The sequence below is a fragment of the Callospermophilus lateralis genome, chromosome 3 (genome assembly GCF_048772815.1).
Source record: "Callospermophilus lateralis isolate mCalLat2 chromosome 3, mCalLat2.hap1, whole genome shotgun sequence".
Taxonomy (NCBI): domain Eukaryota; kingdom Metazoa; phylum Chordata; class Mammalia; order Rodentia; family Sciuridae; genus Callospermophilus; species Callospermophilus lateralis.
The window spans coordinates 86,347,739-86,370,802 of NC_135307.1; the positions used below are offsets into that span (position 1 = coordinate 86,347,739).

Below are 23,064 nucleotides of genomic sequence, written 5' to 3' on the forward strand. Positions count from 1 at the left end.
ACTATCAGCGGAACATCCAGAAAACATTTCATAGCCTATTCCAGTGGGTTATAGTCCTCACTCTAAGGAAATCCTCCATTATTTCTAAATATGCTGCTCTTGCTCCACATCTTTTGTAAAAATAATGAAATCAACATCTTTACAACCTCAATAAGAAAAAAATGAAGAATTAAGGCACATTCTCCTCTCCTGAAAACTAATTTATCTGTACTTTTCTCTGTGTGGCCCTTGCCCATGAGCAAGGAGCTCCCTGGGACCCTCAATTATAGGTGGAACTTCTAATATCTCATTATAAGAAAGAACTGGTTGGTGCTAGGCTGAATAAAGTATTGTTTCATAGGGCCTAGAAACTTGGGTGTTCAGACTGCCTCTCATGGCATAAAGCCTGTTTGAGAATTAAAAGTGATGCTCCATTGGGTACATCTGAAATAATAGCACACTTCTAAGGCAACTGGCACTCCCAACATCATGCCAGAACATAGCTTCCTCCCAGGAGCAATACTAAGTGTTTCAGTAACTCAAACGAAAGGCGGAGGGCTGGGAAAGTTGGGCTTTCTCTTTGAGGAAAGAATAGGAGAACACAGGTTGGCCTTCAGTCAAGAAGCAATGACCACTCTCTGCTGTTTCTTTGCTTCCTCCCCCTTGATCTCCTAACTTCCTCACCTTTCCCTGTGTCCCTCTCCTCCACATGTTGAGCACATACGCTGCTTTTAACAAGAAAACTGGTAAACATTTCTGTGGATTTTTAATATTAAAACATTTAAAATCCCTGTGAAGTGAATCTCATGAATAAAATGACATAAAGAGAACAACTCTGAGCTGGAAGTCAGGACTCCAAGGTTGTTTTCTATATTTAATATAGCACCAACAGGCTCTATGAACTTCTTTAAGTCACATCATCTCTTTGAACCAATTTCTTTGCCTGTTAACTGAATGGTTGGGTTAGATGGCTCCTTCTGGCAAAAAAAAAAAAAAAAGGGGGGGGGGTGTCATCATTTCATTTTTGGAGGAATTTCAAGAACTGGAAAAGAGAGAAGAAACTGTTAGGCAGGAGATATAGTTTGGACTCATCAAACCAAATCCCATGGACAGTTTCCCAGCTCCCACCCTTTACACATAAGTAAGCCTTTGCATGTGTGGTGTGTCACCTTATGACATAGCAAACACCTGAAAAGAAGGTCTCCACACTGAAATCCAAACTAGCCTGTATTTACTGATGCCTCAGAGGATGGTATCCTTTACCAAGATAAAAAAAAGGACAAATTCTGAATAGAAAAAAGTGATGCAGGGGGAGTCAGAGCAACTGCTCTCAAACACCAGCAGCCCTGATTCACCCCACACCCATTATCCCGTGTACTAAAGGGGCTCTTACCAAAGATGGCATGTGATCACATATGAAGGGCCTGTTCTGCTCACTTTTTGGACAATTTTCCCCACTTACATCTTCTGGCCAGCCTGAGATCCCAGCACCTCCTCTTCCCAACTTGTCACCATATCCTTGCTTTTTTTGCAAGAGGATTTCCCAGTTCCTTCCCACAGGATCAGCTCACTGAGTAATTTTTTCTTTGTGAACCCACCGGACTCTATCTCAAAGTAAGTCTTCCAAAAGAAGGATATACTTTATATACAGTGGAATCAAATAATTCTCACTCTTGCTAGTCAGCAGTGAATAGTGTTTGGGACCAGAGTGGCCTGCTGGCAAAGGGGAAGGGCAAAGGGCTCCCCAATGCCATTAGGAGTGTGAACAGTACAATTTTCCTGGAAAGCATTTGCTAATATAGGTGAAGAGACTATAAAATGTTTAGCCTATGACATATCCTTATTTCTTAGATCCTAAACAGGTAAGAAGAGTTCAAGTCAAGTCTGAGCAGAAAGGGAATCCAGACAGAGGAAAAAGAATTGTTATCACTTGTAACATTTCTAATAGAAAACAATAGCCAGCTGGCTTAAATAATAAGCACATATCCAAAGTCACCCAGAGGTAGGATGGCCTTTAGGGTTGGTAGATTTAGCAGTTCAAAAATGTGATTCCACACATAAGTTCTTTCCACCTCTGTTCTTTCTTCTCCAACATTGCCTTCCTTCTATAGGTTTGACTGGGACTCAAAACCTAGTGGCTAGAAGCATCAAACACAGATTAGCAATACTCCTGCAGGTGTCTTCAAGAGGTGGAGAAAAGGTGATTTCATGCAACTCTTTCTTAAAGCCAAAAAAAAAAAAAAAAAGTTTTCCCAGAAACCCTTAGTAAAGCTCTCATTGGCCAGGATTAGGTCACATGCCATTCCCAAGTCAGTCATTGGTTGGGAAGCAAGGAGAGGGAGGAGGCAGTGAACCTAAACCAATATTTCCACCCACCTCACACTGAATCAGTTCTCCTGTGTTGCTTCCATTCTGGCAGGAGAGGTACAATGCTCTGGAGTCCACCACCATGTCTACCTAGAGAGCTAAAGGATAACTATGTGAAACAATATAGCTGGATAGGGAAATGGGGAGTAGTCCAGTGTTTCTGTGCCATACATGAACTAGAACATTAAAAGATTCAGAAAGTAAAAAATAAGAGTTGAAAGAAGCCAAGCTCCAAGACAACTCCTGAGGCATTCCTACAAGGAGTCCCTGGGTAGAGGTGGTATGAGTTCAAGGGGCAGTGAATTTATTCTATTTTATTGGTGCAGCTGAGCCTGGGGGAAATGACCTCTCTATGCCAGAAAAGATGCATCCTGCTTCTGTGGGCCTCTTGTGAATTCAAGCCCTCGTCAGATCTGTACAAAATCCTCAAAAGGACCTAAGAAGCCTAGACCATCTGTTGGCCATCCCTCCAGGAACTGTTCTAAGTACACAGTATCAGGAAGAATTAGTGACAAGTAGAAAGAAACAAATCACCTTTCAAAGAGCAAATGGGATTCTGGGAAAGGAGCAGGAAAGGAAGGACATGCAAGGCTGCTGAGTCTGAAATCTGCAGTGCTGTGTGGATGAATCATCACCCATGACTTTCAGGACAGGAATCTGCTTTGACTAATCATCCAGTAGAAACTTTTATTTCTACCTCTCACCATCGGAAACCCAACAAACAAACAAGTCTTAGGAACATACTTATCTTCTAGAAGCATTTGATGTGTATATTGAGTAACCAGAAAACACTCACCCTATAACCCTCATCCCTACACACACACACACACACACACACCCCTTATCACACAACACTCCCACACAAGAAAAGTGAAATTGCTATTGATGAGCATAAAGTCGTGGGTGTTTTCAGCAGTTGGGAGTCCTGGCAGGTGTAACTGCCAAGAAGGAAAGTGAAGCCTCTGACACCCCCAAACTACAGTCTGCCTGTGATGAGGTCCTTATTTGGTGATGCTTCTACCTGTTTCTTGGTCTCAGGGCCAGCCTGATAGCCAAGGACCTTAGCAGGGAATTGACAACCGCTGACGTCCCTTCCCAAAGAGATGAATGGAATTCCAGGCAGCTGGAGTCATGCTGGCTTGAGACAGTGGCTTGGAGACCGGACTTCAATGACAGAAGCATCAGGCAGCAGCACTCACGGCAATGTGTGTGCCTACAGAAATGCAACCCACACCTTGGTTTCAAGAGCTGAAAAATGAAAAGAACGTTTAGGAAGGGAAAAGGGCAATAAAATAATAGGCAGAGTATAATTTATTACTCTATTAGTCTGTTCTGTAAATAGTTTTAAGACTCTGGAGCCATCTGGCTCTGCAAATTGTCCAATCTGGAGTCACGTTAAGAAGCACGAGTGGGCACAAAAACTGTTTTTCAAGACACAATTTCAGTTTTGGCTTGAGGAAACTGAATATGAGTTTGTTTCCTTAAAATTCCCCAATTAGAAAGGAGCCCTTGATCAGAATACGCATACCGCTCCCAAGCGGCAAGCTGTGGAAGCGCCGCAGCAACTGGGAAAAGCTTGGAAAGTGTGCCCGGTGGACAGTGGGAGGGAAGACCAGCCTGCACAACTGCCCAGCCCGCCCGACACGACACCCTACTGCTTCCCTTCGAGGGTCGGGCCGAGGGCACGCGTGCGGGCCAGGGCAGTAGCGCGGAGTACGGGAGACATGTGGTTCCCCAAACCACAGGGATGGATGGATGAAGGTCAAGAACTCCCCAATAGGCAAATTCTTTGACTGGTCCTTTCGAGGTCCCTTTTACCCCATTAAGCCTTTCTTTCTCTTTTCTTTCTTTTTATTTATTTTTTTTTCTTCTTCTTCTTTTTTTTTTTTTTTTTTTTAACAAAAAGGTCTCCATCTCATAGTGGTGTCTCTCAGCCACTGCCCAGGCACTCAAGGAGATGAGTTTGTCTAAAAGCACCCCGCCCCCCGCCTCCTAGGGTCTCTGGAGGTCGCCAAAGGCGGGTCGCTGCTCAGGATGCTCACGCTGAAAGCCTCAGGCCCGCGTGGCGCAAGAGCCTAAGTGCTGAGTCTGTGTGCGCCAAGGCTGTGTGGGCGGGCACCTATTTTTCTGAGAAGTTCCAGTGCTCCTGTGCCCCGACCTCTGCCTCCCCCTTCACTTTCTAGCTGGAAAGTTGCGCGCCAGGCAGCGGGGGGGCGGAGAGAGGAACCCAGACTGGCCCCCCTCCCGCTTCCTGCCCGGCAGCCGCCCATTGGCCAGAGGAATCCCCAGGAATGTGAGCGCCCCTTTAAAAGCGCGCGGCTCCTCCGCCTCTGCAGCCACTGCCCCCGAGCCAGCCGGCGAGTTCGGGCTTCTGCGAGCTCTCCCGGAGCTCTCCTGCCTCCTCCGGATTCTCCCCAGGCGCACCGACTGCCCCGGCGCCTCTTCAGACTCGTTGCCCTTGCCGCACTCCAACCACTGCGCCCACACAGGTAAGCCACATCGGCCGCCTGCAGAGCAACAGTGCTGCCCTGGCCATCCACCTCAAGCCCCCCGGCTTCAGCCGGTCAGGACGAGTCAGGGATATCCTACTCTCCCCCTTTGCTTGTCCTGTCCTGTCCCGCCAGCTACTGGGGGTAATCTTTTCAGGGGACGGCTCCAGAGCCATCCTCTCCAGCCTTGGCGTTCACAACTTGTTAAGACACCCCGAGAATTTTTTTCATTCTCTTAATCCTCCCTGAACCTGTACATCAGTCCTCTAGGTTCTTACTTCCTGGTGTCCTCCCTGTACCCCAAACTACATCTCCTTGTCTTGCTGTTCACCCTCGACTTTCCAAGGAGAAGCCCCAGACTGTTGCTCTTTGTGCCTCTCATACTTGAACACTACAATCCCCTGCTCCAGGGCTCTCTCATTTTATGTGTGTGCTGCTCTCTGGAAAGTAAATCCTGTTGTCCTTCATTCCAACAAATGTGGGGCCACAGAGGGATGTCCAGGCTCTGGCCCCATGCCCATCCCCTACCCCCACCATTTTTGCCCACCATCCCTACTTAGCTGGTCTCTGACCCTGGGCTCTTGTGTTTTCAGCTACAGGTTCCCTGCTGGGCACAAATAGCTCCACCATGGGGCTGGCCTGGGGATTCATTGTTCTGTTCCTGTTGCATGTGTGTGACACCAACCGAATTCCAGGTGAGTCCTTGTGATCCCTTTAGTGGGAGGGGGAAGAGGAAGAGGTGCAGGCTAGTTCAGGTGCATCTTCTTCCATGCTTCCTGCCCTGCTGTTTCACTGCTGAATATCAGGATGCAGCTTCCCTCTGATCATGGTGTTTATTCAGTTCTTTCAGTGGTTGCCAGGAGTTTTCACTCTGTCCCTCTGGTCCTACCCGCTCAGACAAGCCCTCTACCCCCTGGCCCCAGCCTAAAAAGTTTATTGTGTCCTCTTTTGTCTAACAGAGTCTGGGGGAGACAACAGCGTTTTTGACATCTTTGAACTCACTGGAGCTGCCCGCAGGGGTTCTGGGCGCCGGCTGGTGAAGGGGCCTGACCCATCCAGCCCAGCTTTCCGCATTGAGAATGCCAACCTGATCCCCCCTGTGCCTGATGACAAGTTCCAAGACCTAGTGGATGCTGTGCGGGCAGACAAAGGTTTCCTCCTCCTGGCTTCCCTGAGGCAGATGAAGAAGACCCGGGGCACACTGCTGGCTGTGGAACGTAAAGACCACTCTGGCCAGATCTTCAGTGTGGTCTCCAATGGCAAAGCAGGCACCCTGGACCTGAGCCTGAGTGTTCAGGGGAATCAGCAGATAGTGTCTGTGGAAGAAGCTCTTCTGGCCACTGGCCAGTGGAAAACCATCACCCTGTTTGTGCAGGAAGACAGGGCCCAGCTGTACATCGACTGTGAGAAGATGGAGAATGCTGAACTGGATGTCCCCATCCAAAACATATTTACCAGGGACCTGGCCAATATCGCCAGGCTCCGCATTGCAAAGGGAGACGTCAATGACAATTTTCAGGTGAGTCCTATTCTTGGAGCCCTGGTCAATGGGGTCATTTGTTAGTCTGCTGACCTGTCTCAAGAGCTACAGGAAATACTACCCTTAGATTAAAACAACAGCTTTCAAACTTAAGGAGTGCCAGAGTCCCCTGCAGTGCAGTTAAATTACATACTGATCCTCCCACCCCCAGGGTTTCAGATTCCATAGATCTGGATAGGGGCCTGAGAATTTGCATTTCTAACTAGTAGCAGGTGATGCAGATGCCAATGCTGGTGGCCTGGGAAAGAGCCTTTTCTGTTAACATCCCTCTTCAAGCATTAGACACTGCTTATGCTCCAAAGAAAATAATTTATTCAAATGCATTCCACCAATTTTAATAGGTGTGAAATGGATACTTTGTATGAGCAAAATCAGTACCACCTTGCTATCTGCTGCCAGTCTGGAATCAAAAATTCAAATAGTCGCTATTTGCTGCTATAGCTTCTTCCTTCCCTTATCTTCTAGATCTTTGCAACTGTGGCTTTGAACTCCCACATTTAACTCTGACACCAGAGTGTCATTATTGATACTAAATCCTCTGGGTTTAGTATCAGATTTCATTTCCTGTGTGCCCGAGTTAGCTGATAACTTAATTCTTTATAAAATGCTGAAGACTTGGCAGAAGACACAATTAAGATTTTAAAGTTGTTTGGCAATTTATGTTGGTGTGCTATTTTGACATAATGATTTTGAAATTGAACTCTTTTAAACTTTCTCTTTTTAAGAAAAAGCTGTTGTGTGCTTTTTCTAACATAAAGAGACAGTCCCCCTACCCCCAGCCCAACCCCACGTGTAACATCCAAAAGTAATGTATATCCTCTGCCCACAGGGGGTGCTGCAGAATGTGAGGTTTGTCTTTGGAACCACACCAGAAGACATCCTCAGGAACAAAGGGTGCTCCAGTGGTGAGTACCCCTCTATTTTTAGGGGATATGAGGAAATAAGGGGAATTCCACCACAGATAGACAGAGAAATCCAAGCAAAAGTATTTGTGTAACTTACCCTAGGTAACATAGTTAAGAGGTTTATAAAAGTGATCTTGATGGGTATTCCACACATCCCCTCTTCCTGCATCCCTAGTCTCACATGAAAAGTCTTACAGCTATGAACTCAAGAGGCTGGCTGATGAGATCATCTGTTTGAAGCCCTTCTATTATTTTTTCATTTTGTTTCTTAGCAGCTACAAATGTCCTCCTCACTCTTGACAACAATGTGGTGAATGGTTCCAGCCCTGCTATCCGTACCAACTACATTGGCCACAAGACAAAGGACCTGCAAGCTATTTGTGGCATCTCCTGTGATGAGCTGTCCAGCATGGTTCTGGAACTCAGGGGCCTGCGCACTATCGTGACCACATTGCAGGACAGCATCCACAAAGTGGTCAGTGGCCTCTGCTCCCAGCCCACTCGCCCTTGAAGGTCCATCAGAGATGGCCCCAAATGAGGCTGAGCACTAACAATAGTTCTTCCCTCCTTAGACGGAAGAGAACAAAGTGCTGGCCAATGAACTGAGGAAGCCTCCACTCTGCTATCACAACGGGATTCAGTATAGGAATAATGAGGAATGGACTGTGGATAGCTGCACTGAGTGTCACTGTCAGGTAAGGGATGGTCACAAACTAAAATAAGAATTGATCATTTAAAAACACACTCTCAGGAAATACCTAGTGGCTACACAAGTTCTTTTTAAGTACCATGACCTGATTACCAAAATGGTCTTTTCTTTGAGATGCAATTATGACATCTATGAATTCTTCTTTAAACTCTCAGAAGTCTTATCAAGTCTTAATTCTACTCCAGCTAAATATCTAGGAGAACAAATCTACTTAGACATCTGAATAATTTAGCTGATTTACTTCAAAGAATAAGTGTTGAATGTCAGGTAAATTTAACCTCCTTAAAACATTCCTCCCCCTACCCAACCCTGATTTGTATTCAGCTCTGGCACAGAGGTTCTTTTACACAATACTGACTGTTGTCCAAATCACATAGCCCCACATTGGTAGGATGTCACTATCTACTTGGCTCACATGGCACTGCCTGCTGGCATGTGTCCCCAAACCAGTGGCAGTGAGTTTGGGGTTTATCTAGGTTATCGAGCAAAGTAAAGCTAATACAAATCACAGATTACTGAGGTTGGGAGCCAACTTCTTTACATGCCCATTCTTCTCCAATATAATATAAAGCAAGATCTATGGATGAGGGGGAAATGCTCATAGTTCTTCTTTTCCCCCTAAGGCTGGATTAAATTTAAAAAGTCATCTGGGAATTCGACTTTAGATATAGATTTTGACCCATAACATTTGTCAATTTCCCCTTATATAAATTATTTGTACTATAATTTTCATGCCTGAGTAGCAATTAAAAAAATCTCTGAAGAATGGAGAGACAAGCAACTAGCACTAGAATATATAATACTGGTGGCTGCAAATACAACAGACAGATCTTCTATTAAAACCATTTCACTAGAGCATTTACAGCCTTGGCATGTTGTGGCTTGTAATGGAAATGCTGCATTTTGTAAACTTCTGACTCCAATATGCTCAGTAGCCTGTTTTCCCCTTGTTCTCTTACCCTGCAGAACTCAGTCACCATCTGCAAAAAGGTGTCCTGTCCCATTATGCCCTGCTCAAATGCCACTGTTCCTGATGGAGAATGCTGCCCACGGTGTTGGCGTAAGTTCCTAAAATGGCATAACCATTCTTTAGTGACTAGATCAATTTTAATACACCCTAGATAGCTGGGCACAACATTGGATCCCAATCCCATCTCCATCATATATTTTCATTCTGTTTCTTGCTGCCAACTGATTAACCTACAGCTTGGCTGCTGCATAGAACCCAAAACTTCATTATGACAAAATTTTAAATACTCATCTGGATTATGGAATAGGCAGTAATGATCCTGGTTTAGCTTACTGATTTTAAGTTTATGCTTTGAGGAAAGGAGATGGATATGTAGCAGCAATAGGTCTAAGTTGACTTCTTTTAGAATTTAACCTTAGAGGTAATGAAAAAGTTGTTAACTAAAGAAATCAACAGGTTTGTGGTGTGAACACTGGACTAAAGTGGGTCTAAAAATTCTGCCTGTGTTATCTGCAGTGATAGAGAATAACATCAGTTTGAGTTTCAGGGCCCTAAAAGAAGTTAGGCACTGTGTTGTTTCATGGCACCTTATTTCTGGTTTTTATTGCCAATATAAATTAATCACTTTGCTGAGATGATATTTAATGTAATAGGTACAAGTCATAAAAGTGATTCATCACAACAAAGATAAGGAAGAAGACAGGAAAGTAGCACTTGCCCTTCACACACACACACATACACCTACCCTTACCTCTACACACCTTTACATATATGGACCACAACTCAGAACAACCATTCTCATCCAGGAGTCCCAGTAGTGGCCATGGGTATATCTCTTTTTGTTCAGCATGCACTCAAGGTGTGGGTTACAGGGAACAAAGCTGGATGGAGACTAGCAGTATTCTGAACTTTAATGAGGGATTGCAAGGAAAATTTCCAACTGATGGCAAAAGAAAACAAGTTCTCTGTCTTCTGAGATAGATAGATGTGATTGTAGTCATTGGTGCTTGGGCAGAAGATAAACAAACACATTCTCCTCTTGTGAAAATATGTACAAAGAAGGCTCCACATGCTTAGGGTGAGAATATCAACAAATTGACTGACCTCATGGCCAAATTAGAGCCAGAGCCAACAGCAACCCAACTGCCTTCATGCTTGTCTGTCGCATGGTCTGGGGCTTCTCTGACAGTCAAAAATGACTCCTATCACCTGCACCAAACTCCAGAAAGCTGAGAATGGAAATGCCTATGGGATATCTTAAGTCAGTGAAGGAAAACTCATCTGAAATGCTCCAAAAGGAGAAAAGAAGAAGTAGTGAATAGAACATAACACTGAGAAGTCTCAGCTGTACTGACTGGGGCAAAGCATCTGATTAGCCCAAAGATCCTCATCCATAGGGCCTCATCTGGTTGCCTAAGAAATATATTGCTTTCCATCCTACATAACTGAAGCTTTATACCACTTGATATTAAGTTCTGGAGAGCTCATGTACATACAGTATGATGTCTATAGTTAAGATAACTGAATTGTACATTTGAAATTTTTTAAGAGAAAACCTTAAATCACCACACAAAAGGTGGCTCTGTGAAGTGAGAATGTAATAATGAGTTTGACAGTAGTAATCACTTTACAATGTATACATATATCAAAATATCACATGTATACTTCAAATATAAAAGTTTTTATTTACTAATCATATCTCAATAAAGCCAAGTGGATAAAAAAAATGTATATTGTTCTATACCCTCTGGCAAATGAATAGCCCTAAACAGCTGTCTAAAGAACAGCTCATCCTAATCATCTGGTACTAAACAATCTCTGTTCCCCTGCAGCCAGCGACTCTGCAGATGATGGCTGGTCTCCATGGTCAGAGTGGACTTCCTGCTCTGCAACGTGTGGCAATGGAATTCAGCAACGCGGTCGCTCCTGTGACAGCCTCAACAACCGATGTGAGGGCTCCTCAGTCCAGACACGCACCTGCCACATTCAGGAGTGTGACAAGAGATGTAAGCATCTTGGCCACTTAGGGATAGGGAAGTCTGATTTGTCATCACCAAGAGTCACTCTGCACTATGGAGCCTTAGAGCACAGGTTTTAGAAATCTCAGGATCTGAATCCTAGTTCTACCACTTATCTCTGCACCTTGAACACAACCTATCCTCCCTACAGCCCTTGCCTCGTCTGCAACTTAGGGGTAGTAATAGTTCCTGCTAAGGTTATTTTAAGCATTTTATTTGGATAATGTATATAAAGAAAAAAGCATAGAGCTTGGCTCATGGTAAGTACCCTGTAAATGTTAGGTTATTGACAACCCACAGAGACAGCTACATGTTATCTGTCCCTGGTAGATATAGCTCCATGTTGACATTGGATATGTGGCCAAGAGCCAATTTGTACCATACACTAGTTTTAGTTGCAGGGCAACTTAGGGGTAGTAATAGTTCCTGCTAAGGTTATTTTAAGCATTTTATTTGGATAATGTATATAAAGAAAAAAGCATAGAGCTTGGCTCATGGTAAGTACCCTGTAAATGTTAGGTTATTGACAACCCACAGAGACAGCTACATGTTATCTGTCCCTGGTAGATATAGCTCCATGTTGACATTGGATATGTGGCCAAGAGCCAATTTGTACCATACACTAGTTTTAGTTGCTATTGACCATATGCTGGAAATATTTCTGGATGCTCTAGGCTTCTATTTATCTAGCTCCAAACCAGCACCATTTGTGACATCAGCTTTGTACTTTAGTTAAACAGGATGGTGGCTGGAGCCACTGGTCCCCGTGGTCATCTTGTTCTGTGACATGTGGTGATGGTGTGATCACAAGGATTCGGCTCTGCAACTCTCCCAGCCCCCAGATGAATGGGAAACCATGTGAAGGCGAAGCCCGGGAGACCAAAGCTTGCAGGAAAGACGCCTGCCCCAGTAAGTGAGGGCCTGACCAGGGGCTGCGCATGAGCAACAGCTCTGCCCAGCTGGTTGCCTGGTGTCTGCAGCCTCCAGTCCAATGGGTCATGTAAGGGGGAAGGTTACTTACTAGAGAAACAAACAGAAGCAAAGTCCTGCATGCTCAGCTTCTTTTAATGAAAAACAGAAAGAACACCATTTCAAACTCACCCTCTTCCCAAACATTCTTTCCATGTGTCAGGTTGGCAGAAGTTTCTCAAATAAGCTTAGGGGAGTCTGCTATGGCAGGTAGAGCATTTGAAAACTGACCTTTATTTTTGTATGATTCATTTTTTTTTTACAGTCAATGGAGGCTGGGGTCCCTGGTCACCGTGGGACATTTGTTCTGTCACCTGTGGAGGAGGGGTACAAAAACGTAGCCGGCTCTGCAACAACCCCATGCCCCAGTTTGGAGGCAAAGACTGCATTGGTGATGTGACAGAAAACCAAGTCTGCAACAAGCAGGACTGTCCAATTGGTGAGCCCGGGACAAAATCACCCTAGGACCTTTTAATTTTACTAAATGCTTCAGTCAGCATTCAAATGGGTTCCAGCTTTGATTGGTCCTGAGTGGTTTGGTAACTCTAAAATGCAGGAGCACAATATAATCTTCAAGTTATCAGTAGCAGAGGGACAGTGTCTTCTTTTGTATTGCTTTTTAAGTGGCTGCCATGACAATAACAGCAGCTTAAACCAACCAATTCTCTGTCTCTGTCCCTTGTATCAGATGGGTGCCTATCCAATCCCTGCTTTGCTGGTGCCAAGTGTACTAGCTATCCTGATGGCAGCTGGAAATGTGGTGCTTGTCCTCCTGGTTACAGTGGAAATGGCATCCAGTGCAAAGATGTTAATGAGGTGAGGAACTGATGGCTCTGAGTCACTAGATATAGGAAAGTAGCTAACTTGTCCCAGCACTTTCTTAAGGCAGCATTTTCTAAATGTTAAGCAAACCTGTACTTCCTCCACAGTGCAAAGAAGTGCCTGATGCCTGTTTCAGCCACAACGGGGAGCACAGATGTAAGAACACAGACCCTGGCTATAACTGCTTGCCCTGCCCTCCACGCTTCACTGGCTCACAGCCCTTCGGGCGAGGTGTCGAGCATGCCATGGCCAACAAACAGGTACAGTAGACTGGAATAGCAGACCAGTGTAAAAGAGAGCCATCTTTGACTAAAACAACTAGCAAAGGGGGGAGTGAAATTTCATACCCTGAATAAAAATGGGAGGGCAGTAAGTACATATTCTAGTTTTAGAAGCAAAACTTAATAGCCACTATAGTTGAAAATGCTGTTCTGAAAGAAGTTGTGAGCAAATGGTCGTGCTGAGCAATTTCAAGTAAACCAAATATAAAGTAACATTTGCCTAAAGCCTGGAAACCCTGAGAGAGAATGAGAAGGGACAGAAGTATCTGACATTCTTCCAGTGGGGTCTCTGTCTACTTGGAGATGATTGGGATCTAGGCTGTTATTTCCATTATAGCTGGGAATTCTTGAAAGCTCCATGTTAACAACAGGATGGTATACCCTCAGGTATGCAAGCCCCGAAACCCCTGCACAGATGGGACACATGACTGCAACAAGAATGCCAAGTGCAACTACCTGGGCCACTACAGTGACCCCATGTACCGCTGTGAGTGCAAACCAGGATATGCTGGCAATGGCATCATCTGCGGGGAGGACACAGACCTGGATGGCTGGCCAAATGAGGACTTGGTGTGTGTGGCCAATGCAACGTACCACTGCAAAAAGGTGAGCCAGCTTTCCTCATGGACCACCCAAAAGAAGACCCTGTTCAGAGGAACATGCTAAGCAATTTTAAATACTGGAACTTTGAAAATGAAACGGAAAGATTAAATCTCCCAAAGACAGAAGGGCATTAAAAATCATTAGTATTTGGTGCCAAGAATATGAATGAACAGACTTTTTTTGGCAATTGTGCCCCATAGTCAATTCTTTTGTCCAAAAAATATGTTCACTGCTGTAATAAATACCAGCAGAGTATGATTTGTATTCACAGTATCTATAAAGCCTAGAGTACTAATACCAACTGTATATATCCATCCCCCAAGAAAACATTTCATTTTAGCCTTCCCATAAAAGTGTGTATGCTGTTATAGGGCAGTATTCCATTCTTTTCCTGTTTGGAATATCTTGGTACAGTTCCTCGAGCATGTGATGAGCATTGAATGCAAACTACAGCTGTAATGTGTGTCTTCTCTTTCCTAGGACAACTGCCCCAACCTTCCCAACTCAGGGCAGGAAGACTATGACAAGGATGGAGTTGGTGATGCCTGTGATGATGATGATGACAATGACAAAATTCCAGATGACAGGGTAAAGACAAAATAGTTTCTGTTCAACAACAGCCTGGAACACTTTAGAATTAAGAAATTGATACTTAATTAGGAATTATCCATCATGTCTCAATGATTTGAGGACATAGATGTTGCCAAGAGAAATTTTAAATGAGGGTTCTGTTTTTTGGGTTTTTTTTTAATATTTATTTTTTAGATGTAGATGGACACAACACAATGCCTTTTATTTTTACGTGGTGCTGAGAATTGAACCCGGGTCCCGCCCATGCTAGGCAAGCGCTCTACTACTGAGCTACAATCCCAGCCCCAAGGGTTCTATTTTTTTATCACAACTTTTTCTCCCTCATTTGAGAGAGACTGCAGCATACACAAATGACACTTTGTTCCCAAGAATCATTTCAAATGTCACTAAATTACAGTAAAATCTACTTTGGGTAGACAGAGAACTAAGATATTGAGGTTATATCTTACATCTCACTTATGTATAAACAATAGCAATCCATTCTTCACCATTTTCATTCATTATGTCCTGTCTTTTAATTTTTGTAGTGACCATTTTACTTATACTGAGTACTCAGTATATCCCCTAAGTAGAAGATAATTTTTGAAGAATTTTACAGTTGGATACATATTGTGCATGTGTTTGGAGGCTTTGGCTGGTTTTCCAGGCAACACTATAAAGTGCTCCATTTCTCCTCTTCGCAGGACAACTGTCCATTCCATTACAACCCTGCCCAGTATGACTATGACAGAGATGATGTGGGAGACCGCTGTGACAACTGCCCCTACAACCATAACCCAGACCAGGCAGACACAGACAACAATGGTGAAGGAGATGCCTGTGCTGCAGACATTGATGGAGATGGTAAGGTACCCCCCGCACCCTGGATCAGTGAGCCTGAAGGTGACAGAAAACTCACACAGCTTAAACTTACATCATGACTGTTAGTATTGAAATGTCCATGGCTGCAGAGTCTAGTTCTTAACATGCCCCCTGTTCTCTGCAGGTATCCTCAATGAACGAGACAACTGCCAATATGTCTACAATGTGGACCAGAAGGACACTGATATGGATGGAGTTGGAGATCAGTGTGACAACTGCCCCCTGGAACACAATCCAGATCAGGTAGGTGGACTCCTTTCAGAGTCTTTCAGTAAGGTATTGGAATGTCCCCTGCTGGGCTTTTGAAACAATGAATTTAATAGAGGTCAAACTCTTTCATTGTCATAATGCTCAAAATTCTTGAGCCTGCTATAGTATATTCATGTAAACATTTCCTAATGTGAGCCCTGTGCAGAGTTCCACAGATCTTTAATGAGAAGGTCTGGTAACTTCAATCTTGTCTCCTGTAAGAAAGGCCACTTGACTTGTTCAGCATTATCTACCATTGTTAAGATAAACTATACAAAGCAAAGACCTTTGACTAACAATCATACAATAGTATTTATCATATATAAGAGGGTAAAATGTCCAGAAATAAAATAAATTTATTTCCATGGCTTATGATGTAATCTAGCTATAAGAAATCATCAAACTAAAAATACTTACAAAATCTGGAGAAAACCCCTCTTATTTTCCCAAAGTATCTAAAATTACAAACAGATCATCTTTCATCCATACTAGGAAGGATTACAAATAGACATTAAACACAAAATAGGTTTCTTGTCTGAAAGTATTTTTTTTGTGTGTATAATTGCCCATCATTATTTTCAAGGAATAAAAGTTGAGAGAAGACTTTTTTTCCCTCCCAAAATGCATTGTTCTAGATGTTTAGAAATCAGCTTTTCAAAAGCAATAATATTTTTATACAGTAAAAGAAATGAGAAAGCCAGCTTCCCCCTTTAAATTATTGCTCTTTTAAAGCTTTATCAAGTTATAATAAATTTTAAAACAAATTTCAAGCATAATATAAAAATCTTACAAATGAAGAGCATAAGTACTTGCAAGAAAAATTCTAGTTTGTATACAAACAGTCCCTAAGCATTTCATGCATATTGAATAATGCTAAGTACTCTGAGAAAAATCTGTTTTGAAAAAACTCAGTTTTACTTTAACCAATAGATGACAGTTCTTATAGATATATAAAACCAAATACCTAAAAAATAAAAAATAATTGATCTCTCCTACACATTACCGAGATAATGTGCAGAGGAAGTAGTGCCGTGTTTCCGTTACTTTCTGATTGAGAGAGGTTGACCTGTCAACTATTTTACAACTGAAACTTTCAATGGGAAATTACCAATGTACCCAGAAGATTTCAGTTAACATTAATATGTAAGCAGTTAACATTATATTCCAACCTTAATGATTAAATAACTGTTAGAAAGTTTTGTATTTTAAAAAAATTTAAATATTATTTCTCATTTTACATTTAAAAACAAAGATTAAAAAAGAAAAACACTTTTCAAACTTAATGGTTAATAGTAATATCTTTCTGTAGTAGTTAAAAAAAAACCATGAAACTCACAGGCCATGTCAAACATGGGAGAATTTTCCCTGTTATAGACGCATTAATGTCATCTTTAACATTGGGGATTAATACTTTGATTTACCCTCCTTTTATGTCTCTTCTTTTAGCTGGACTCTGACTCCGACCACATTGGAGACACCTGTGACAACAATCAGGACATTGATGAAGATGGCCACCAGAATAATCTAGATAACTGTCCCTACGTGCCCAATGCTAACCAGGCTGACCATGATAAGGATGGCAAAGGAGATGCTTGTGACCATGATGATGACAATGATGGCATTCCTGATGACAGGGACAACTGCAGGCTGGTGCCCAATCCTGACCAGAAGGACTCTGATGGTAAGTGAGCATAGTTATTTTTTAAGAGGGTAACTGACATCATGACTGGATGGAGAAAATAAAAACAAAGATGAATACATTTGAGAGGACAAAGTGACTAAATGTCAACTTTGACAAGATATTGAATTCTACCACCCATTACAACATTTCAGAATTTCACTAAGCCCTTTTGCATTTCTGACCTTAGGTGATGGTCGAGGTGATGCTTGCAAAGATGACTTTGACCATGACAATGTGCCAGACGTTGATGACATCTGTCCTGAGAATGTTGACATCAGTGAGACCGATTTCCGCCGATTCCAGATGATTCCTCTAGATCCCAAAGGGACATCCCAAAATGACCCTAACTGGGTTGTCCGCCATCAGGGTAAAGAGCTCGTGCAGACTGTCAACTGTGATCCTGGACTTGCTGTAGGTGAGTAGTGAGTTCTTACACCAAGAGGCAAAGACATACATGGGAAAGAAGCAAATACAAACTCTGGTGGTTGGACCTGTCCCCATGGGCACTAAGGATATCTGGGAACATAAATGAGAATCTTATGAAGGCTGCAGTTTTTAACTTGGATTGGCCTTGTCTTCCAGGTTTTGATAAGTTTAATGCCGTGGATTTCAGTGGCACCTTCTTCATCAACACTGAAAGGGATGATGACTACGCTGGATTTGTGTTTGGCTACCAGTCCAGCAGCCGCTTCTATGTTGTTATGTGGAAGCAAGTCACCCAGTCCTACTGGGACACCAACCCTACAAGGGCTCAGGGATACTCAGGCCTTTCAGTAAAAGTTGTGAACTCTACCACAGGGCCTGGCGAGCACCTACGAAATGCCCTGTGGCACACAGGAAACACCCCTGGCCAGGTAAGAAGTGACACCCTTCAAAAGGGATGGGTTCTTGACTAGTACTGGGAACACTGTGCTTTGGCCAAGATTCCCAATGGGGAGTCTTAGATGTAAAGTTCCCAGCATCACCTACTAAAGCATTAAGTCCTGCTTTGAAGAATCATAATAGTACATGGGAGAGAAGCTTGCTGTTACTCTTCAAATCCAAAGGCAGTTTCAGCCTCTTCAAACAAAAACTCCTTTGATTTCTTTCTGCTTTATATTCATTGAATGGCATACAAGGAGAGAAGCCTTGGGGAAAATCCTACACTACAGCCCTCTAATCTAGGTCACTGTGGTGCCTTTCAAGCACTGTTTCTTATGGAACAAAATATAAATCTCCTGATGGAGCTATGTTTCAACCTTTTCTTTTCCTTTTCCTCCAGGTGCGCACCCTGTGGCATGACCCTCGTCACATAGGCTGGAAAGATTTCACTGCCTACAGATGGCGTCTCAGCCACAGGCCAAAGACAGGTTTCATTAGGTAAGATTGCACTGATTAAATTTCACTTCCAGTCATACTGATAGTCAAGGAGGAGGAGAACAAAAAGGAGCCTCGTCACTAATGAGGTCTATTTTTCCTGCAGAGTGATAATGTATGAAGGGAAGAAAATCATGGCTGACTCAGGACCCATCTATGACAAAACCTATGCTGGTGGTCGGCTAGGATTGTTTGTCTTCTCTCAAGAAATGGTGTTCTTCTCTGACCTGAAATATGAATGTAGAGGTAGGAACGACATTGCAACAAATGTACAGTTGACATATCTAACTCAAATTTAACAGGATGTTGAGCGTGGGAGAGGCTGACTTAAAGACTATTTTAGGGGCAGGGTTATTTATATTTTGCTTTGGAAGACACAGTGTTAAAAATGAAATGATGCTTATGAACTGTGGCTAGTGAAATCCTGAGTCCTTATTAACAATATGAATTTGCTTAGCAATCTCTGTGCTCTTTCTACATGGTGCAAAGGTAAACTATAGATAAGCAGCTAGACACCTGAGACCTTATTAATATTTTTCTTTAAATTTTTGTATGTTACACATCTCACACTCTGCTTATGGGTTTCTTCATGCCATCACAGTTGTCCCTGTATACAGAGAGGGAAAAGGAGTTTCATCTTCATATCAGCATGCTAAATTAATTTGCACTATTAGCCTTAGTTTTGTATCTTCCTTATTTTTTCAGTGATTGATTAAGCTCTGAGACCAGTGTTGAACCTACCACAAAATAAGTGCTTATAAATACTGAGCCAGGGCCTGAAGCCTACAAGATCAAAGGCATTAGTTATAAAGAGTAAAGAAAGATGGTTGATAGTACTCAAAAAAATACTTAGCTTGTGATAGAATTTTTGAGCGTATATTTTAAAAATAAAACTCCTAAACTTTTAACACTGAAGGCCTTAGAAAGAATAACACAAGTTCTAGAAGGCCATGCTATGTCAGTCTCCTGGCATCAATGCCGGCAAAGGAAATGAAATGTTAATGCTTTTTGTCACTATAAAATTATAGCTATCTCTGTCTTGTTAATCTGTTAACTGTTAAGATGATTTTGCCCTTACTAATTTTCATTTATGTATTTGTTTATGCATTTAACAGATTCCTAATCATCAAGCTGTTGATCAGACTACTGATCACAACCAATGCTGGTATTGCACCTTCTAGAACCAAGGGCTTAAGCAAACCCCAGGATCACTTCTCCTTGCCTTCCTTTTTTTTTTTTTTCCTCTGCTTGCATTGGTGTGAACTCCTAGAACATGTGACCTGCCTCAAGAAAATGCAGTTTTCAAACACAGACTCAGCATTCGGCCTCCAATGAATGAGAGACATCTTCCAAGAATATAAACAATTAACTCTGGTTTGCTTTCAAAAAAGCAAAAGCATCTACTTGCTTCATTTGGCATGGTGCCTGCTCCACTCTGCTTTGTCCCAGAGCCGGTGCTTTGCAAGGCCATCTCTGAGTAATGGACTCAGAAGCATTTTCAGGCAGCATTTTCAGAGAAGGGAGGACTCATTAGAATTAGCAAACAAAACCACCCCAACATACTCCCTTAGGAACAGGGGGAGCAGGGCCAAAGCACTTAGGAGAGGGTGCATACCCAACAGACAAAGGTATGAAGAAAATATGGAGGAACTGTTACATGTTCGGTACTAAATCACTTTCAGGGGATTGAAAGACTATTGCTGGATTTCATGATGCTGACCAGTGTTAGCTGATTAACCCACGTAAATAGGCACTCAAATAGAAGGAGGGCAGGGAGGGAAAGACTGGCTCTGGACTTCCTCCCTGGTCCCGCCGTTAACATATCACCTGTAGTGGCCAGAACAGGGTGTCAGAAGTGCAAGGCAGTACTGGCTGCCATTGCCTGGTCACATTGAAATTGTTGGTTTTATTTCAGATGTATCTTGTGCAGATGTAGCAGAAAATAGGAAAACCTACCATCTCAGTGAGCTCTAGCTGCCTCCCAAAGGAGGGGCAGCTGTGCTTATATTTTTATGGTTAGAAAGGCACAAAATTATTATCAACCTAACTAAAACATTCCTTTTCTATCTTCCTGAATTACCATGGAGTTTTTCAATTCTCTTTTGGACTATAGTTTCTTGGGCTTGTTGTTGTTGTTGTTGTTGTTGTTGTTTAACAAATGCTTTACAGTGTAAAATATTTATTTTATACCTATTCTGGAGGATTTGTCTGAAAGATTATTCATGGAACAGAAAGTAGTGTAAGGACTATCCATATCATCTTTGTTAGAAGTCTTCATGACTGTAAGATTGTAAATACAGATTATTTATTAACTCTGTTCTACCTGGAATAAGATTTCATATGGAAAATGTTTGAGAGCAGGTAGCTGAGATTTATCAGCAAACCTCTTTAAAACTGGCACATGGAAAATGAGCACAACGAGCTGCCTTTTCACTTTGTGCTTAGAGTGAATGATTTAGAATTCTTTCTTCTTTGTTTTGTCTTTCCAAGAATTTCTGGTTGTGTGTTTGCAAGTATTTTGGATTGCAAAAAAAGCCATGAGATCCCATCCTTTGTGCCTATTTCCAGGGAGAATAAAAACATACGCCTATTTTTTTTTCATTTTTCCAAAAGAGAAAGAAATGACAAAGGTGAAACTTATATACAAATATTACCTCATTTGTTGTGTGACTGAGTAAAGAATTTTGGGATCAAACAGAAAGAGTTTAAGTGTCTAACAAACTTAAAGCTACTGTAGTACCTAAAAAAAGTCAATGTTGTACATAGTATAAAATTTCTTTGCAGAAAAAAATATTCCCAGTAAGGAAATAGCATTGAAATGTTAAATACAATTTCTGAAAGTTGTGTTTTTTTTCTATCATCTTGTATATCATTGCTTTATTTTTATAAATTATTTTCTCATTGCCATTGGAATAGATATCTCAGATTGTGTAGATATGCTATTTAAATAATTTATCAGGAAATACTGCCCATAGAGTTAGTATTTCTATTTTTATATGTTTGCACACTGAATTGAAGAATTGTTGGTTTTGCTCTTTTCTTTGTTTTGTTTTGATTTTTGCTTTTTACTCCCCAGTTTTTACTATTTGCCAATAACTTTTTCTAGGAATGTGCTTTTTTGTACACATTTTTATCCATTTTACATTCTAAAGCAGTGTAACTTGTATATTACTGTTTCTTATGTAAAGGAACAACAATAAATCATATGGAAGTTTATATTTATACTTACTGTATCCATGTTTATTCTCTGCTGGCTTTATGAGAGATGGGTAAAAGCCATTCTTAAACCAATATAACATACCCAAAATGAAATTACAGTAAACAATAGTAACATTCACAGTTCCTATATGATTTAAAAAGACTTGAGTTGTTCAAGACTAAGTTTAGAATAAATATTTGTGGAATAAAAGAACAAAATGATAAATTAGTCTACCACATAAAAACATAAAAGACAACCCTTAAGTCTTGGACCCCAAAAGGAATACAATTTCATATTATCATTAATATCATTAGGTGTCATGTATGGAATCCTTCTCAAAGTCCAGATCTATTTCTAAGAAGGACAATAAAAAAGAGGAACAGCTGTGAAGCACATGTACCTCTTGCAACTCCATTTCCTGACTCATGGATGGCGGCACTGGGTAGGCAATGTGATCACAGGTCATGGAGTAGCTTCAGATGAAAGTGTGTATGAGGGAGGAACTGTCTTTGAAAAGCTGAGCTAAGCGTTATAGATATCACCTTTTAGAAAATGATATCTTTCTTTGGTCAAAAACAGATGTCTAAAGAGAAATTTAAAATTTGGAAGGAATGCATAAATGTGTGTGTAAATATCAAATTATTTTGTGAAGAGAAGGCCAACATGTTAAAATAAGCAGACCTTGAGTTCTGGATGGGTTAATCATGAATGTGAAATACTGACCAATTAATTTCCAGTCTTAATAAAAATGAATCAAAGAGGAAACTTTGTAAGTAAGATTAAAGGTCTTGCTCTGAGGTCTGTTAACCAGTAGACGGAATTGGCTAGCAAAATAAGTCTTCCTCCCTCGTTCATTTTCTCTCTTGCTCTAAAAACATCTGTCTAGGTAGAATGATCATATATAAGTATAAATTGTCAAATCATTTTATAGAGCCAAGGTAAGGAAGTAGGAACTAAGAAGTGTTGGTAATAATTGTGTAATTAGGAAAACTGATCTGAAAGAAATAATTATTTGAAACATAAAACCATTTGTTCTCAGAGAAGTTCAACAAATGAAGTCCTGGGAGAGAATTCTAATATGTAGGTAATACAGCAAAATTGACTTGAGAATACCAGGTTGAGACAGAAAAGTGGCTGGGAACAAGCTTTTCTTCAGGCATATTCCATTTCATTCCAAAATTGACCTCCAAGCCAGCAAGTTATACTTGGAATAAAGGACTTGTTAAAAAATAAAATTATGTTATTACCAAATGATAGGATTTTTTCCTCCACAGGTAGTTTATTGTCACGTGTTTCAAGAGAGTTGGATTGAAGGGCAATAAACTTTTAAGTCCTATGAGAATTTACAATTAAGGTGGTGCCAGTAGTTTTTGTTAAAAAGTTGCATATAGAAAAATTGAACAATTTAAGTTCCTAAATTTATTCCAAAAATGAATTGGCTCTTTGTCTTCTGTACTTTTTATCTTGTTCTGGGG

The 23,064-nt window shown here is 41.6% G+C and overlaps 1 protein-coding gene across 1 annotated transcript; it reads left to right on the plus strand.

The window, feature by feature from the left end:
- The first annotated feature begins 4,701 nt into the window (after positions 1 to 4,701).
- On the plus strand, positions 4,702 to 21,606 carry Thbs1 (thrombospondin 1). The gene is made up of 22 exons (XM_076850538.2): positions 4,702 to 4,835; positions 5,429 to 5,530; positions 5,795 to 6,354; positions 7,205 to 7,280; positions 7,553 to 7,755; positions 7,853 to 7,975; positions 8,956 to 9,049; positions 10,792 to 10,965; positions 11,710 to 11,886; positions 12,212 to 12,385; positions 12,635 to 12,762; positions 12,876 to 13,028; positions 13,437 to 13,655; positions 14,133 to 14,240; positions 14,927 to 15,086; positions 15,229 to 15,347; positions 16,800 to 17,034; positions 17,222 to 17,449; positions 17,617 to 17,888; positions 18,296 to 18,393; positions 18,497 to 18,636; positions 19,506 to 21,606. Exons 2-22 carry the CDS (start codon positions 5,464 to 5,466, stop codon positions 19,511 to 19,513), a joined length of 3,516 nt encoding a protein of 1,171 aa, XP_076706653.1. The 5' UTR covers positions 4,702 to 4,835; positions 5,429 to 5,463; the 3' UTR covers positions 19,514 to 21,606.
- The last annotated feature ends 1,458 nt before the right edge of the window (positions 21,607 to 23,064 follow it).

Bases quoted from the DNA above. Each gene is read 5' to 3' on its own strand.
- Thbs1 (XM_076850538.2), top strand. From the start codon at position 5,464: ATGGGGCTGGCCTGGGGATTCATTGTTCTGTTCCTGTTGCATGTGTGT. The intron at 7,756-7,852 runs GTCAGTGGCCTC...TTCCCTCCTTAG, and splicing joins AGGACAGCATCCACAAAGTG to ACGGAAGAGAACAAAGTGCT. The intron at 13,029-13,436 runs GTACAGTAGACT...GTATACCCTCAG, and splicing joins ATGCCATGGCCAACAAACAG to GTATGCAAGCCCCGAAACCC.